Genomic DNA, 18,376 nt, shown 5'->3' on the forward strand with positions numbered 1-18,376 from the left:
AAGTACTTTGCCCAGTTGTGTATGATGTCTCAACATGCTTGTCTTCACAGTCGCTCCAACAAGTTAGAAAATGGGACACCAAATACAAGCAAAACATCAACCACATCCCAGCTGTAACACTATCTCAAATAAATTGTCCGTTCTCTGCATATATAACAGTAAGCTTTGTATATGATTTGATCAACTAGTTCAAATTAGCCATTTTGGTGGTAGTATCAAGATCAATTTGAACCCTTGATTAGGATGGCATTTAGTCAAATACATGATAAAGATAGTCTATGAGGTGAATTTCAGAGATATATCTAAATTCAACATATCAGAGAATGGAACAACAATCCTTCCCATCATGCCCAATGAATCTACATTCAACTATTTTGAAACAAGAAAAATAATAAGGAAGACTAGAAAGACGATAGCCTAGAATACGAGCAAACTAAAAGGAAAACAAGGTCCCAGAATGAAATGGCTTATTCAGGCACTAAAAACACTATATTCAGAGATTTCACCAGATCTATCCTAGTAAGAAAGACCTAACAATATTAGGGGGAAACCATACTTGGACAGCCAAGTGGCACCTTCACTGTCTCAGTTATCTACATATTCTTGCATGCTGCCAGAATGCATGTAAAACCTTTTAATAAAAACTGACAGATCAGGTCATACAAACTTACAGGATAGTTTTCCAATATCTATCTACAAAGAATATGGATCTCATATTAATGTTAACTATAACAGTGTCTGCATCCCACTATTTTTCTGGAATGCCTTTGTCCTGCTTGCATTGTCTGCTTTTCCACCGAATTCTAATGAAAATCCTGTACGAAATCGCCTCATCAAATGTATGTCTCATACAACCACGAGTGAATAAACTATCATCTTCACTTTATATACAGAATAAAACACTTGCAAGTGTAAATTTTCAAAGAATAAAGAACAAGAATCCTTGTTGTGAGACAACTGAGTATACTGCCAAATGAGACTGACTCCCGCTCCAGAATTGGAAGCAGGAAATGAAGGCTCCATACTAACACGATAGTCGCCAGAAAACATTCAATAAACAGAAAAGCTGTATGTCTCAGTGTCACCTTTATGAGAGATTTTAGATATGCAAGGGATTCATGCATGATGAATGTTTGTTTCATATGTACATGAGAGTCCTCTACCTTAGTGATAGGATCTTGAACCTATGTGCAGGGGGTCATGGGTTCAATCCCCAAGTGCAGGTGCAATTGAGGTGAAATTTTTGATAGCCGATCACGTCTGCTCTCTCAGGATTTCTGAGTTTCGAGTTTTGAGTACTAGCTCGAGTTTCTTAGTATAGCAAGCACCCTAAGTGAGCCCTTTGCCTCAGCCCACAGAGGCTTGTATGAGTCACTCTTTTATTGTACCTTGTCTCATAGGCCCGTGAGGCCTCCTTAATCTCTCTCTCTCTCTCTCTCTCTCTCTCTCTCTCTCTCTCTGTATCTATCTATGTATCTATCTATCTACACACACTTTTTTTTAAAGTGAAATCCAGGTATCTTTATATTACAACTTACAAGAGGATGTGGAAATAGTAGAACATGGAAGAAGTAGGCTCTATAAAGACTCTATGGTTCCTGTGTGCCCAATACAGTGCCCATGTGGAAAAAAGATCAAATTCTGCCCTCCGTGGATGAATGCCAAAGATCCAAAAAAGCTTGCCAAAACAAGAAGTTGGAAATAGGGCCTCAAGGCGCTGCTGAGGAAGTCACGGGTAATAGGATGAGCAAGTATCACATGTGACATACAGCGTGCGCGAGCGCACACACGTGCGTGCGTGCGTGTGTCCTAGTTTCCTCAAATGTGGTATATTTATATGGAGCCTAGTTCCCTCAAATGTGATTATATCTATATAGAGCCTAATCAATGTGGTAATTAATGATTTAATGTCATTTACTGTGGATCCCTCTCTTGTTATATATATATATAGAGAGAGAGAGAGAAAGAAAGTTTATTAAAGTCTTTGGAAGACTGATGGGTCTATGAGACTGTGAAAATCCTGGTACGAACAAGCTATGAGGGTGGAGCTACAAAACGAGCATCCACACCAATGCAGAATGCAAAAAATGCAAAATGATAATACTTAAGTACAACATAGCCATGTCAGTGGTCGACTACATATCAATATTATCACCATCATCATCATCATCAGTACATCAAGATGAATGAGGCAATGGAGGCATAAAATCCGCGATAGAGTGGACAAGGCATTGGAAGCTATGAGAAAAACCCCCTTCTCTACGAGGAAAGCCCCCACTAGCTAGGATTAGAGGGGCGATCTGCAGGCATCCCAGCCTTGCAGGCGTCCTGTAACGGAGGTGCCCTGCGAACCCAACAGGCCCAATCTGCTCTCCCGTCACGCCCATGCCGTGAGCCAGGTCTACAAATTGAAAAGGATATCTGATGGCGGCATAGATCGGTTCAAAGCCCGCCTTGTTGCAAAAGGATATGCTCAAAAACAAGACATTGATTTTGAGGAGACCTTTGCTCCCACTCCCAGGATTACCACCATCAAATGTGTCATTGCCATCGCAGCCCACAGGCATTGGCAGCTGCATCAGCTTGACATCAAAACTGCCTTTCTTCATGGGGATTTACAAGAAGAGGTATATGTGTCACAACCTCCTGGCTTTGAGGTTGTTGGATTTTTAAAAAAAAGTATGCCTTTTTTCTCATGCTTGACATGATGTACTCACGCACTTGAGCTTGCTCTGCGGTTATTATTCATACTTAATGAAGTACTTTTCTTGAAAAAAAAAAAACAAGGTATGCCGGCTGCGAAAAGCCCTTTATGGATTGAAGCAAGCACCCAAGGCATGGTATGGTAAAATTCATGCACACTTACTGTCCCTTGGTTTTCAGAACAGTTCTACAGAGCCCACTCTTTATGCCCGTGGAAGTGGTCCTGATTTTTTGGTGCTGATTTTGTATGTGGATGACATGCTGATTACTGGCCCCGATACTCAGCATATTTCAGATTTTAAGGCTGATTTGCAGCAGTCATTTAAAATGTCAGATTTGGGACAGATGCACTATTACTTGGGCATTCAGTTTGCTCATGTTGAGGTGGCTATTATGATGACTCAGTCCAAGTACATTGGACAGCTCCTTGAACATTTCCTCTTTGAGGATTGCAAGCCAATCTCTACTCCAATGGAACCTGGCTTCAAATTCTCTGCTCCTGACGGAGTCCACCATGTGATGTCACCCTCTACCAGGAGGCTGTTGGATGTCTCATTTACTTGTGCCACACCCGTCCTAATTTACAGTATGCTGTATCCCACCTCAACCAGTTCACGCATATGCCTAGTTCACAGCATTGGCAGGCAGTGGAGAGTCTTCAGATATCTTAGAGGTACTCACGATTTAGGTCTCTTCTATGCTGATCAGGGTTCACTTGTCATGCACGCTTACACGGATAGTGATTGGGCAGGTTGTTCTGACACTAGTGTCCCACATTGGTAACTGTTTTTTGCTTGGTAACTCATGCATCTCTTGGCTCAGCAAAAGGCTACCTACAGTTGCCACTTCCAGCTGTGAGGCTGAGTACAAGGCAGCCTTCACTGCTACAGTTGAGTGTGTCTGGCTTCGACAATTACTTTCAGATCTTGATATATGTCAGCCATCCTCCACTACTCTCGACATTAACAACCAGAGTGCTTTGGCCATTGCGCGTAATCCAATCTTTTATGCGCGTACCAAGCACATTGAGGTTCCATGCTAGTCGCCTAAAAGAGACATTAGGCAAGGCAGATAACTTGGTTTCAGCAGAGGATCTTGCCCGAATTACAAGATCTGTCGAAGTATATCCCTCATGAACCAAAAGCAGTTCTCGATTATAGAGAAAGATCCCTCAAAAGTAGCATGGTCCCAGAACTTCTTATCAAATGCAAGGACAAATCTAATGATGACAACTCTTGCGAGTGTTGCAACCTTAGACATATTGATGTCATTTTGTCCAACTCATACAAACCCTGATTCAAAGTGCCTATAATGACTATTGATTGTCTTTTATATTGCGCTTATCATCTTCAAAAACGACAACCAAGCCTCTCTGTTTCAAAAGAGGACATAGAAAGTAAATTCTTCTTTATCCCTAGTGCATACAAGACATCTAGAAGGCTTGAGATCAGTCTCACTAACCGATGATAGCAAAGTCCTTCCAATTCCATTCATGATATGAAGAATTGTTGGCACAAGACACTCTCTTGCCAACAAGAGCAGGCAGCAAAACTACAAGTAAATTCTTCCTGGAAGTAATCAAATTACCATACAACATCTGAGGCATCACTCACACTGAGTCAGGCAACCTCATGGTCACTGGTCGGCATCACATATGCCATCATAACTGCAAAACCAAAAAAGAACACTCTTTTGTAACAAGGTTTATTGAAGAACTACCCTCGTTTACATCTTACGCATTTCAATCTGAACCTATCATTCCATCTTCTTTTTCCTTTCTTTCTCCAACCTTTTCCTGCAATCATTGATGTGATCTCCAAGCTTCTTGACTTGGGCCGATTGAACCAGTCTTGGACTAAGAGCCACCGAAATGAGGCTTATATTTGCCTTTAGCCAACAAGAGTCGATCATGCACATGATCACACATAGTTTCCTTGTATGTTCTTTTAGTAGCAACAACCCCACAAGTTCCTGAAAAGTAAGTGGAACTAATTGCCCCACATGCACAAATTCGAAGAGCTATCAAAAGTCAAGTAAGTATCTTGCACAAAATTCAAAGTTGTAGATATAAGCTGATTATCATGTATAACGTCATCAATGTTCAGCAATTGCTCTCTAAGATTCTTGATCTTAGTCAAATGATCTAACAACGAGTCACCTTTCAGCATTTTGGCATTATCAAGCTCTTTTTTCAAGAAAGAGACCCTGGCCACATTCCTTGCCTTATACATATTCTCCAACGTATACCAAGCTCACTTGGAAGTCCTAGAGGAGCGGATATGAGGTATGAGGAACCTCTTCACAGACAAGGCAATGAGTGACAAAGCCTGGCATCCCATCTCCTTTGATCCTGAGTAGGGGCAACAAGTGCAACTGGTAAAACATACCTTACTTCTACCTATTGTCTATTACAAGGATTACCTCCTTGATAATGTGTACCAAGAGCAATGGCTACATCTAACTGCATAGGCATCTTCATGTGTGACAAAACTGCATGGACTCTTTGCAACAAAAAGATTCTTTCACATAAAGCTCCACAGGGAGTAATTGGTGCCATCCAATTTATCATTCTGGGCTGAATCTCCTAAAACATTCGAGTTGATTTGACTGCTGTTTTGCTCAAAAACGACATGCAGCTGAGTGCTTTTTCACTGAAACTGGCCGGGGTAGCAAGATAGCCTCCCCCGACATGGGAAAAGTCGAAACAGGTCTGAAAACCACCTAAAAGTGAGGCGACAAGTCAAAACGCGTACGTGGCCTGTTCTGAACAGCAACATCAGATCTGGTACAGTTCAAAATTATGACTGTAGCAACCATAAAATGCACTCTGGAGACTCCTTCTGTAGGGGGCCAGTGCAAAAACAGGTGCAGTAGGTCCCGAACAGCAAAAATGCCTCACAAAATAGCTCAACCAGCACTGTTTTGGCTCCAGATGAAGGCACCTGATTCAAAACTCCTCAAGGAGTGAGGCAACTCCTTCAAGACAGAAAATCGGTACTGATACTGATCGAAACAGGTCAAACGGTAACGGCTCTCCCTGTTTTTTGGGCGCCCAGTAGGAGAACAGCTGCAAGAGTACGTACACTCTGCACCAAAATTGACCTTGAATTCACCGAAAAACAGGGTGGCTGATCAACAACGGGCTGGAGCAGCAACTTCCTCGTAAGAAATTCAAGTTCTTCTCAACAAAAATTGTCCCCAAGGGCACAAGAGTTGAGGGGAGGTGCATGGGAGCAAGGGGCAGCTTGCTCTAATACCAAATCTAAGGTATTGGACATGGAGAAGAAGTTGCAAGAATGAGATACAAGAGGGATATCAATATGATAAGACCCTAAAACCCTAGCATGAATTAAAACTCACTCAATTGCCAGCTCAACCATAAAGTATGGTTAGGGGGAAACCCCTACAAGGAAAAAGTGCCCCTAACCCTCCTAATTAATAAATACATTGGCCACTAGTGGCCTTAAATATAACAATATTTCCAACAATAAGGATTCTCACGATATTGAGAACACTATCTTTGAGAGTAAGGTTAGAAATCACTATACAATCCGAAATGGCTCGTTGTTTCATAGGTGAAAAAGTACGTATGCGTGATAGGGATGACATACAGAAAAAGATTTCTTATGAACATCATGACAACCATAGTACAGATCATCTTGGTGTACAAAGGACTTACGATTTCGTCAAAAGGAACTTTTGTTGGATAAAAATGAGAATGTATGTACAGGACTATGTGTGAAAATGTCAACAATGCCAAATTAATAGGGTAGAAGGCTCTAAGATTGGAGGCATGTTGTATCCTTTGCACATTCTCAATGCTTATGGGAAGGTCTATCTATGGATTTTGTAAGGGTTATCCCGACAAATAAAGGACATGATGCATTGAGTCATAGCTTACCGACACACCATGGGCTATCCATAGATGCCACTTATACCTTGGTATGAGCCTTGTAGGCCTAGTTATAGCCAGTTAGGACTATTGGTACAGTTAGTTTATGTACCATCTTGGTACAGTTAGTTTATGTACCATCTAGGTCAGTTAGGACACTTAGTCTAGTTAGGGTAGTTAGCCCTAGGGTTTTGTTATGCTGGCTCTCCCTTGAGCCTCCACAACTCAGTTTTGCAGCAATCTATTACAGCATCTCGTTTTTCTTCATTGTGCTTCCATTTTTGAGCTTCCATTGCTTCCAACACCCAACTGTGGTATCAGAGCAAGTCGGGAATCCATTCCCTCATCCATTGACAGCTTTCTCAAGCTGTTTGGCAGCCTTTTGAGCTCTCATTCTTGCTGATTTGCTCAGTTTTTTGAGGTTTCCTACACATCTATGAGGACCTGTGACCTCCTCGAGCATTTCTGTCGCGGGAACTTCACTCTTGGCACAGGAAATCAGTGTTTTGGAGCTTTTTCTGCTGAAATCGGTGCATTTACTGCACATTTATTGCTCGCAACATCTATACGGAATTCTGTACGCCCTATATGGACTGTATGGATTTCGCACGTCTGAATTCCGTACACCTGTACGGACCTGTCAGACTATGTATGGACCTGTCAGACTGCTGTACGATTTCTGTACGGCCCTATCAGACATCATTTAATGCTGTGCGAAATCTGTACGGACCTTTTTGCTTGCATTTAAGGCTGTACGGACTGTGTACGGACCTGTCAGCAACATTTATTGCAGTACGGACTGCGTCAGCAAGCATTTACTGCAATACGGAGCTGCCTCACGGTGCGTGCCAGTTATATTGAAGGTTTCTCAGCATTTTCGAGCTGCCTCGTGCTGCGTGCCGACATTTATGAATTCACCCGGAGACTTCTCTTTGAGCCCTTCCCTCCTCATTTGGCATCCCTTTGCCTCGGGCTGCGAGTTTGTCTCCATTGGATCTCTTTCTCTCCATTTCTAAGTGCTCTCCTTTTCGTGGGAGCACTTCTTTTGTTGCAATTCTCATTTCCAACCCTCAGTTGCTCGCTTTCAGAGCCTGTCACTGCTGTACATCATTGGGTAAGCCGTTGTTGCATTGGCTTTTTCCAATATCTGCTTCATTTGCATTTTGGAAACGCCTTGTGTTGCCTTGGAAGGCCTCGTGTTGCCTTTGGGAATTTTTCTTGCAACAGGTACACCTTGGGACAGCAGAGTCTTTTGCAGACATAAGCTTTGAAGCTTGGGCAGATTTTCAGCACTTGATTCTGAGAGGTTGCCTTTCTCTCATTTGCTTTGCCAGTTGGTGCATTTGCCTTGTATTTCATCACCATGTCTAGTGGCAAAAATGATTTGTTTGGGCTGATTGGGACTGATGACAAGCTTGATGGCACCAATTACCCCATGTGGTCATACATGATGGGACATGTTTTGGTTGCCAAGAATCTATGAGATATTGTTTTAGGTTCTGAGGCTAGGCCTACACGCACTGTCTCCGCAGGCGAGGGTTGCCTATCTCCGCAAGCAGTTGATAGATTTAAATCTTAATGAGGGTGGTAACATGGATGCCTATCTCACTAATGTGAAGGATTTGAAAGAGCATTTGGCCAACATTGATGAGATTACGCTTGATTCTCAGCTGGTTTCTAATACCCTTGATGGGTTGCCTGATTCATATCAAGGCTTTGCCACTAAATTGAGGTTGGTTGCAGGGGGTGATGCCAATCATTTCTCATTTAACCAGCTTGTTGCTCTTCCTCTTCAGGAGGAGCAAAGCCGTGTGAATCGCAATGCTACTATGGCTAGTGATCAAGCATTTGCTGCCCATCACAACCAAAGAGATAAAGGCAAGGTTTCAGCTGGAAAGCCCTCTCATTTACTCGCATCCTGCTTTTTTGGGGGAGGGCAAGGCCCATACCTCGTTATAGACCTCCCTACCATTAGATAGGGACGAATGAAAATGACCAAACCATGTCCACGGAATGCAGGGCATTCCCATGCTGATCATTCACATGGTGCCTCAGGGGATAACAAAAAGAAGAAGAGATGTCATTATTGCAGGAAACCTGGGCATGATATTTCTGAATGCAGGAAGCGCATAGCATCTGAAAAGAAAAAGAAAGAGACTGGTCTTGCAGTATCTAGTTCTTCTAGTGCACACGATCGACATGAGTCCGCTAATTTCGCACAAGACCACCATTGGGCTTTCTTGGTTACATGTCAGTATAATCCTGATGTTCATGATGCTTATATGGCAATTTCAAATGTTCATGATGCCTGGTTCTTTCATAGTGGTGCTAGCAAGCACATCACTTCCTCTAGGAAGTTATTCAGCTCATTGGAGCTTACAACTAAGGGGGGCAGTGTCACATGTGACAATAATGCATCGTATACCGAGAAAGGTATTGGGAAAGTTGCTCTTTTGTCTCTGGTGGTATTGTCACTCTAGAGCATGTGCTTTATGTTCCAAGCATTCGTTTTCAGCCATTGCTACATGTGGCTTTCAGGTTATTTTTTATGGTGTGAGGTGTGCAGTGTATGATGTTACACATGCCTTTACCCTGGTTTTTACTGGCACATTGTCTAGCGGTCTTTACAGACTTGATGCTTATGACAGATTTTCAGATGATGATGCTGCACTTGCCAATGCACATGCCTCTACTATTGATTCTACATGGCAGATACTCATTTGTGGCATGAGAGGTTTGGGCACCTCAATTTTGGAGTCTTGGTGAAGTTATAAAAGGAAGATATGGTTGTGGATCTTCCCAAAATGCATATACCTATCAAACATGTTTGTGAACCATGCTTACTTGGTAAGATACACCGTGCTGCGTTTCCCAAGGATGGGAGAGTTGGTGCTTCACGCAAGCTTTACCTGGTTCATAGTGATGTTTGTGGACCCACGAGGGTTGCAGTGCTTGGGGGATTCTACTATTTTGTTACTTTTATTGATGATTTCACCAGGTACACTTGGATTTTCGCATTGAAATCCAAGTCTGATGTTTCTTCATGCTTCAAGCACTTTATTGCCTTGGCTGAGAATGAGAGTGGGCTGCACATTGCTGACATTAACACAGACAGGGGGGGTGAATACATGTCGAACAGAGTTTGCTGTTCTTTTGGCTTCCCGTGGCATTAATCATCGATGCACGGTGCCTTATACTCCTCAACAGAATCCCGTGGCTGAGCGGAAGAATAGATCAGTGATGGAAATGGCCATATGCATGTTGAAAGGCAAACATTTGCCTAATAAGTTGTGGTTGGATGCGGTCATGTGTGCAAATTACATCTTGAATAGACGTCCTACAAAGGCATTGCAGACTATCACTCACACCTTATGAGGCTTGGACGGGTCATAAGCCTCGCATTTCCCACACGAGGACTTTTGGATGCTTAGATTATGCTCATGTGCCTTCACAGAGACCCACTAAGTTGGATGATAAAGCTGTTAAATGCATTTTTCTTGGGTATAGTTCAAAGAGCAGGGGCTATAAGCTATATCAGCCCCGCACGGGCAAGTGTTTTGTTAGTCGGGATGTTGTGTTTTATGAATCTTCCACTATGCCTTTGTTGTGTTAGAAATGACCCAACAAAGGGTACACACAGCGGAAGACTTATAGTAATGCCAAGGAGCTCACACAATGTGGTGTAGGGTGTGGAATCACAAACTTCTTTACTTAATGTGCGTCACATAGATTTGCAGACTCATCAATAGACAATGAACCAGCCACATAGAGAAACCACCAAAATATATTTCCGTCCAAAACTATGGACACAATACAAAAGATATAGATCCAGAGTCCCACCAATGGTGTGGTTCTCTGATCTTACCACAAGGTCCTCCTATCAGCCAGTTATCTCTAGACTCGAGCTCGCGTGCTCCACCTCGAGCTTCTGTAGACTTTCCGTCCAGTGTGTTCTTCTCCACCTTACTGCCTATGAATTAGCCTAGGTGGGCAGCCCCTGCCAAGCTTTGTCTACAGCACACAGGTCCCTATTCCACTGCTGACCTATATCCAAGAGGTGAGAGGGTGCTTGAAGGGCTGCAGACCTAGCCAGGAAGGGGCTGGACCTTGGCTGCAGCACACAGGTCCCTATTCCACTGCTCCAACCTGCTTGTGAATGGCTGCTCCAGAAGGTATGATGATCTTAGCACCTTGCTGCCCTAGAAGACAGCCAAGGTCCAGCCCCTTCCTGGCTAAGTCTGCAGCCCTTCAAGCACCCTCTCACCTCCTGGATATAGGTCCAGAGGGTGGCTTCCTGCTGCTCCTTTCTGCCTCCTGCCTTCAAAGGTACCCCGTTGGCTCCTTTACACATTAAAAGACAGCAAACAAGACACTCCTCTTGTTACGCTCAAGTTGAGGCAACATGACCTCGGAAGGGTCAGTCGACATTTTCCTTTGTAAAGGATCAATGTTTGTATTATATCTATTTGGGCTTCATGCAAATGGTCAAAGGGGTTAATGTCAAGGTCCTTGATGAGGGTGATAAGGCACTGACTAGATGGGTCTAAGGCTATGGATCTTAAATGCATTAAGTGGGAAATGTGCATAGGGGCAAGTGAATAAATTGATATCCCAAGAGAGGGGTAGTAAATATGCATTTAAGAGGTACCCTAGAATGAAGACATGTGGCATACTAGATCCATCTAGGGAATTGGGGCTTGGTGAAATTTGCAAGCTGGAGCCTTCACATTGTTGGCTATTCTGAGGTTTTGCTACCACCGAGGTTGGCTGGGAGGAAATTTTGAGTGCCTGCCCCGTGATTGATCGTTGAACAGATGAAATGACCCGAGTTCAAGTATAGTGATCGTTATATTTTGGTATCAGAGCGGGTGATTGGAAAAGGGGGATTGAAGGTGTGGACGAACGATTGAAGGAGTGGACGAACGATTGGCGAAGCATCAGGCTGTGCCCAATTCTGGTAGATCGTTCGCGTCGTGTGGTTCATGCCATCCGATAGTTCGTCAGTGTTGGGTGTGCGTTGGGGTGTGCGTTGGACATCAGAGTGGCGCACGTGCAGGTTCACGGCTTGTTGCCTTCAGGGCTCCTTGGCATCGCGGGAGCTAGCTATTGCACATGAGGTGCACTCCACGAGATGAAGCACACAGCCTAGTTAGCTGGCGTCATGACTGGTTGGCGAAACTTTGGTTAACACCAAAGGCTGGAGCTGAACATCATATGGTTGTGAGAGGTTGTTGGAACACAGTTGGCGTTCGAATCGTGGGTCAATTGCTCTGCAAAGTTCATGCGTTACGATAGTACAAATGGCTTTGCTAGCGTGGGCTCGGCTATTGGGCCTAGTAGCCCACAGAGCTACGTGCATTTGCTGTGAACTTTTTTTGGGGGAGCTTGGTTGCACTTAGTCGCTAAACATAGATCAAGATTGCGCCCACAAAGACCTGCCTGGTCAACGGAAGACAATTCGACGACACAGTTTAAATTGGAGAAGAGGCTAAGTCTCACAGGCCTGCTCACATTTGGTTGGTCCAGGAATGTAACTAGGTTTTGCAGAGGCACTGCGGTTAGATAGGACAAAGAGAAGAGGAAGAGGAAGGAATATGCAAAAAGTAAAGTCCACCTGGATCAAAGACTAGTCAATCAAAAGATGAGTGCGCAAATAACAACATGTATGGATGTGTGCTGAACATGTCATAAGTCATCGTGGACTATGCAGTTGCTCTGTAAAAAGGCATCCAAATGTGAAGCTAGTCGATGTAGCTATAAAAATGTGATCCAGTAGGTTGTGACATACAAGAGAATCACCAAGCCAAAAGAACTAACAGCAATGTCGGAGGTATGATGTAATAGAACTTTAATCTCTATCAAATGATGCAAGGTCAAAGAAGACTGCATAGTCGATGTGAACAAAGTGATCCAGGGACTACAGGTTGCATGTGTGATATCACCAATGGTGGTTAAAAGTCACCAAGAATAGGGCAAGGTAGCGATGAAAGTCCTGGTGTTGCCTGGTGAGGGATGTCATAGAGGATGCATGCATATGAGTTCCAAGTGACTAGGTCATTGAGGAAGGAGGACGACCTTTGCTCGAGAAACTTTCACCAAAAGTTCCTACAACAAACCAATCTTGTTTGGGCTTGATTAACGCAAGGCCTTACACTCACCATCATTCCAACAATCGAAGTGCTTTTTTTTGTTGGTGCGTGAGCTCGTGGGAAGGGGTAGACATTCCTGCATGTTCCTAGTCACAACGCAGGTCATAAATACGTACTGGAGTGGCTTGCACGGACAAATTGATCTCTCCATGCAGCATGAATGACCAGGGAGTTTTCTATGCTTTTTAAAATCACTTTTGGTATATGTTAATTCATTTTTCCTTAGGATTTGAGCTTTCTGATATTGCAGGAGATTCCCTAGCATAAGAAAAAGCAGTTTTGGTTTGCAGTTTGATCTATGTCTGGTTAGCTGTATATTTGGGAGTTTGACTTTCGATTGTAGAAACAATTCAGGTGTGTTTTTTTTTTTTCACACACTCATCGATCTAAATGGAAGTAGAAGAAGAGGCTTCTAGGGTGGACCCTGTAGAGTCGGGAGTCCAGCCGACCCCGCAGGTGTCGTGCCTAGAAGGCCATACACTATCTGATAGAATTGCATTATTGAAGGATGCCTTGCAACAAATTAGCACAACAGTTACAAGCAAATGTAGGGCAATCCGAGCTCAGGAAAATGGTTCATAGTATGTCTACTAGACCATCTCGTGAAGAGAAAGGTAAATCTCCAATGGAGCCTAAAACCACTGTTCATACGGTCGAGCCTAGGAGGGCTAAGGTGCCTAATATTGCCAATTATAGGCCAGAAAAGTATTCTGGTTGGATGTCTGACTGTAGTTCCGATATCATAGAGACCTGGTTACACAAATGGGACGAGGCCTTCGCCATGTGTGAAATCAAGAATGATATGAAGAAAATCCGCGAGGCCACCCATATGTTTAATGAGGCAGTGGATAGGTGGTGGATAAAACGGCAAAAAGATGGAGTGGCATCCACTACTTGGGAGGGGTTTTAAAAAACACTTCTGACGAAGCATTCCGAGCTTGGGATCATTATCGAAACCTTCGTCAGAGAAATTTATCAGTGGCGAAATACATTGATAAGTGTACTGAAAGTTTATGAACCTCTACCTCAGTCAATCCAGGTAAAAGATTTTATCTTTGGACTGAATGATCGAATCAAGATGGAAGTTCACGCTAAGTATGCGAACACGCTAGATAAAGCAATTGCCATAGCCCTGAACTATGAGGATGCCAAAGGGAACAGACAAGGTGGGTTTGTGCAGGTTGGGACTCGGTATGAGTACTCGAAGAAAACTGGGTTTAAGAAGAAGTGGATTAGCAAAGGGAGTGCCTCACAACCTAGTGGTCAAGCCAAGCAGGCGAAGCCAGTTCAGACTCCTAAACCAAGTACCACCATTGGAATGAAAAGAAAAGTAACACCAATGGCAGCCCGGGCTTCGTCAAAGTCTTCTTTGAACTCAGAGCAAAGAGAAAAAGCAAGGAGAGAAGACTTGTGTTTTGGATGCCTTCAGCCTCATTAGTGGAAAGATTGTCCACGAAACAACAATCGTCGGATGGCTGAGATGGTGATCTCAAAATGCGATGTGGAAATAGAGGAAAGTCCCGAAGCAGAACCAATGCAGATTCAGCTAACGGGATCTTCTCAAAGGTCAGTACATGTCTTATTATGTCTGTATATTGCTAAGCTAGTAACTAATGCACCTGATAATGTCCTATCAAAGCCCACAGCAACGCGATATACAGTCTTTAACGATACGGAGTTAATTAAGATGAAGGAGCAAGTAGCTGATCATGACGTCATTGTGTTGTTTGACTCTACATCAACACACAATGTAATTAACTCCAAGCTTGTAAAGAGGCTAGCCCATCTGACTATGCATATACAGTCAAAATGGCAGACGGAAGTTCAACTGAAGTATGGGACCAAAGGGTTACCCACTTGGAACTTCGAATTCAGGACTATGCTGAGAAGCTTGATTTTGAAATGACAAAGCTTGCTCATGCACACATAACCTTGGTTAAGGCTTGGCATTCTAGGAAGAATCCAGCCATAGATTGTTGTATGTGTTACGAGGTGAAAAAGATATAACTCAAGGACCGTTGGTTTACGTAATAGAAGTTCGAAAAGCTCAAGAAGAGTTTTTGTTTCTTTGTACAGCATCGGTAGAGCCGATTGATGGTCCTTCGGCTAGCACTGATGTTACCCAAAATGGAGAGATGGTTAAGTTCGCTGATCAAATAGCAGAGGAGTTCTTTTATTGTTTTAGGGATGAGTTACCTTATGGGTTACCTCCAGAGTAGAATGTTCAGCATAAGATTGAACTAATCCCGGGGACAAAACCTGTAGATAGACCTCCCTACAGGTTAAGTTTTACAAAAGAAGCGGAGGTACAAAGACAACTGGAAGAATACCTCAAGCTGGGGCAGATTCAACCCAGTTTCTCACCTTTTGCTTCGCCAGTGATACTTTTATAAAAAAAAGATGATACTTTTCGCCTCTGTATAGATTACAGAAAGAAAGAAAGAAAGAAAGTTTATTAAAGTCTTCGGAAGACCGATGGGTCTATGAGACTGTGAAAATCCTGATACAACGAGCTGTGGTAGTGAAGCTACTAAACGAGCATCCATACCAATGCAAAATGCAAAAAATGCAAAAATGCAGAATGGCAGTACTAAGTCTTAAGTACAACATAGTCATGTCGATGGTTGACTATATATCAATCTCAGCATCATCATCAATATCATCATCATCCCCAGCAACAGCAAGATATCAGGATGGATGAGGCAGTGGAGGCATGAAGTCGGCAATAGAGTGTTATCAGCCACTTAGAGGTGCGGTCCTAGCACGTCTCTTGATCGTAGCTCTACGTCTAACCAGGGCTACTGTGACCCCCATCAGTCAAGCTCCAACTCTAAACAAGGAGGGGATGTCTCCAAGTGTGATATGTCGACCCTCTCTGAGCTGTCAGGTCACGCGCTCCGGGTCACGATCATGTCGAGGCCTCGTCTCGATGGGGTCCATGTGATCTAGCTGAAAGAACTCCGTGATAGAGCTCTGAGAGGGATCAACCGAGGAAGAAGTCTACTCCTATCTCCGTGCTCGGAGTATCCTCTCCTGGTGTCTAAGTGCCTCATGAATGAAACCTGCCAAACACCGCTGGTCTGGGTGGGAGAGGAAACGGGCTAAAACCCCATAACTATCCCGGAGGAAGTGGAAACGTCCTCGAATCTCATAGTACACAGGACACCTAAAGATGAAATGCTCCTCTGTCTCAACCTCCTGTATGTCACACAGTGTGCATATGCGCCGCTCCCTGGGTACTCACTCAACTCTGCCGCTCTCGATGCGAAGTCTGTGAGAAGAGACCCAGAACTGTCCAAGAGAGATCCTCAGCGAGTGGGGTAGGTGAATCTGTGTGTATCATGGTGGGTCAATGAAACCCTCCGCTATGATATGTAAGAAGTGATCTCTGTAGAAGCTAAGCTTCACTGGGAGTTCACTCGGTTCCAACCAGGTCCGAAAAGTGTGTAGCTGTAGTAGATCCTCATGGATAACTTGGTTGACCTCGTGTGATAAGAGAGGAGAGAACGGAGCATCCATGCTATACTGGAAGGGAGGTGGTCTATCCATGTGAAGCCCCAGTCGCTCAAACCATCTCTCTGTACATGCATACCAGCACCTCTAATCTCCTCCTGCTGCAAGTGCCATAGAAGAGGAAAGAGCTATCCATGGTAGCCTACTACGCCCCGAGGTATAATCCCCATATTCCCTAACTCGGTACAGATATGTGATGACCTGAAATGCAGCATCTAGCTGTAAAGGGAGTGACCCAAACTCAACCTGAATGATCTGGTGAGGAACGGGTGACTACCACGAATCATCCGTGATAACATGAGAACCTGTAGGCGCTCCACACGGGCCCACTCTGTATCCAACAAGTCTGGCCCCCAACAAGGGCTGCCGTACATCCCCGCTGGGCGAGCTAAGGAGTCAAAAAGCAACCCCTTGGTGCGTGGATCCTGAAAGTGCGAGCGGAAGCACTGCCTCTCTAGCGTAGCCAATGAGGCATACCCTCTACTCAAGCGTGCCTGCATCGCGGGTCTCATAGTGAAGCTCAGTCCGGAGAAGATAACCCCAAGATAAGTGTATGATGAAACTATCTCAACAGATGACCTTGTGGGAAGGGAGAGAGGGAGCACACCGACACACACAAGCAGGATAAACACAAGAGTGTGGGGATAAAACATATGTGTGTACCTCCCCTAGCACACAGTCAACCTTTTATATGAAAGGATAAGGTTACAACACTAAGTACGGTGTACTTAGTGTACTAACTGTACTTAAGTGTACTAACTGTACTTGGGTGGCCATAGTGCCTTTACCCCAACAACCTCCCACTTAAAGGCAATATGCCCTCAAGTAAAAATAAATGAGGCTCAACCTATACCCATCAACTGTCGGCAATGTGCAAACCGCTCTGCAGGCAAGCCTTTTGTCAACAGATCTGCTGGATTATCATCTGTGTGAATCTTGACAAGCTGAATCAGCTTATCATCTATTACCTCCCTGATGAAGTGATACTTCACATCAATGTGCTTTGTCTTTGCATGAAAGACAGGATTGTGTGCCAACTGAATAGCACTCTGACTGTCACAATGCAACAATGGAATATCACTTGTAATGCCCAAGTCTCCCACTAGCCGAGATAACCATAAGGCCTCCTTGCATGCCTCTGTGGCTGCAATATATTCAGCTTCCGTGGTAGACAAGGCTATGCACTGCTGCATCCTTAACATCCATGACACTGCACCTCCAGTGAATGTATAAACATAACCGGTAGTAGACTTCCGGTTATCTGGATGACCGGCAAAATCTGAATCCACATAACCATGCACCTTTGCATCTCGCTTGCCAAAGCATATGCACAACTCCTGTGTGCCCTTCAGGTATCTCATGATACCTTTCACTGCATTCCAATGCTTCTTGCCTGGATTTGCCATATACCTGCTAACCACTCCCACTGCAAACGCAATATCAGCTCTGGTAGCAACCATGGCATACATGAGACTGCCACAAGCTGAAGCATACGGAATCTTGGCCATTTCAGCCCTATCAGCATCTGAGTGTGGGCTGTCCATTGCACTGAGTTTCACATATGGAGGCAATGGAGAACTAAGGGTCTTGCCCCCCTCCATATGAAACCTGTACAATACTTTGCCAATATATTCAGTCTGAGACAAATACAACAAGCGCTGTCCCCAGTCTCTCCGTATCCGCATTCCCAGTATGTGATTTGCATCACCAAGGTCCTTCATATCCAAGGCCTCATGCAATCTTTTCTTAAGGTCATCAAGCTCCTTACGAGCTTTACCAGCAATAAGCATGTCATCCACATATAAATTGAGAATGATTAAGCTGCCATTTGCAGCCCTTTTGGTATATAAGCAGTGATCGTCATCACTTCTCCTGAAACCTTGGGACTTCATGAAGGTATCAAATTTCTTATACCATTCCCTTGGTGCCTGTTTCAGCCCGTAAAGGCTCTTTTTAAGCTTGCATACAAGTGACTCCTTGCCCTTGACTGCAAATCCTTCTGGCTGCTGCATGTAGATCTCCTCATGAAGATCACCGTGAAGAAAGGCTGTCTTCACATCCATTTGGCATAATTCCAAATTCTCACATGCAACCAAAGCAAGTACAATCCTGAGTGTGG

General features: G+C 44.0%; 1 protein-coding gene across 2 annotated transcripts in view; it reads right to left on the bottom strand.

The window, feature by feature from the left end:
* Window positions 1–461: 461 nt before the first annotated feature.
* LOC147905626 (S-adenosyl-L-methionine-dependent methyltransferases superfamily protein) overlaps window positions 462–18,376 on the bottom strand; it is an 85,746-nt gene continuing 67,831 nt past the window's right edge. The window contains exons 9-10 of one of the 2 annotated variants that reach the window (XM_087381039.1): window positions 4,317–4,369; window positions 462–815 (exon numbers count right to left, since the gene is read on the bottom strand). In XM_087381039.1, the coding sequence (XP_087237165.1) occupies window positions 4,364–4,369 (6 nt within the window). In that variant the 3' untranslated portion in view covers window positions 462–815; window positions 4,317–4,363. The remainder of the gene's footprint in view (window positions 816–4,316; window positions 4,370–18,376) is intronic. The other variant, XM_087381032.1, reaches the window with a different exon arrangement.

The sequence above is a fragment of the Dipteris shenzhenensis genome, chromosome 1, assembly GCF_047967505.1.
Source record: "Dipteris shenzhenensis isolate YYH24624 ecotype China chromosome 1, Dip_SZ_1.0, whole genome shotgun sequence".
NCBI lineage: Eukaryota > Viridiplantae > Streptophyta > Polypodiopsida > Gleicheniales > Dipteridaceae > Dipteris > Dipteris shenzhenensis.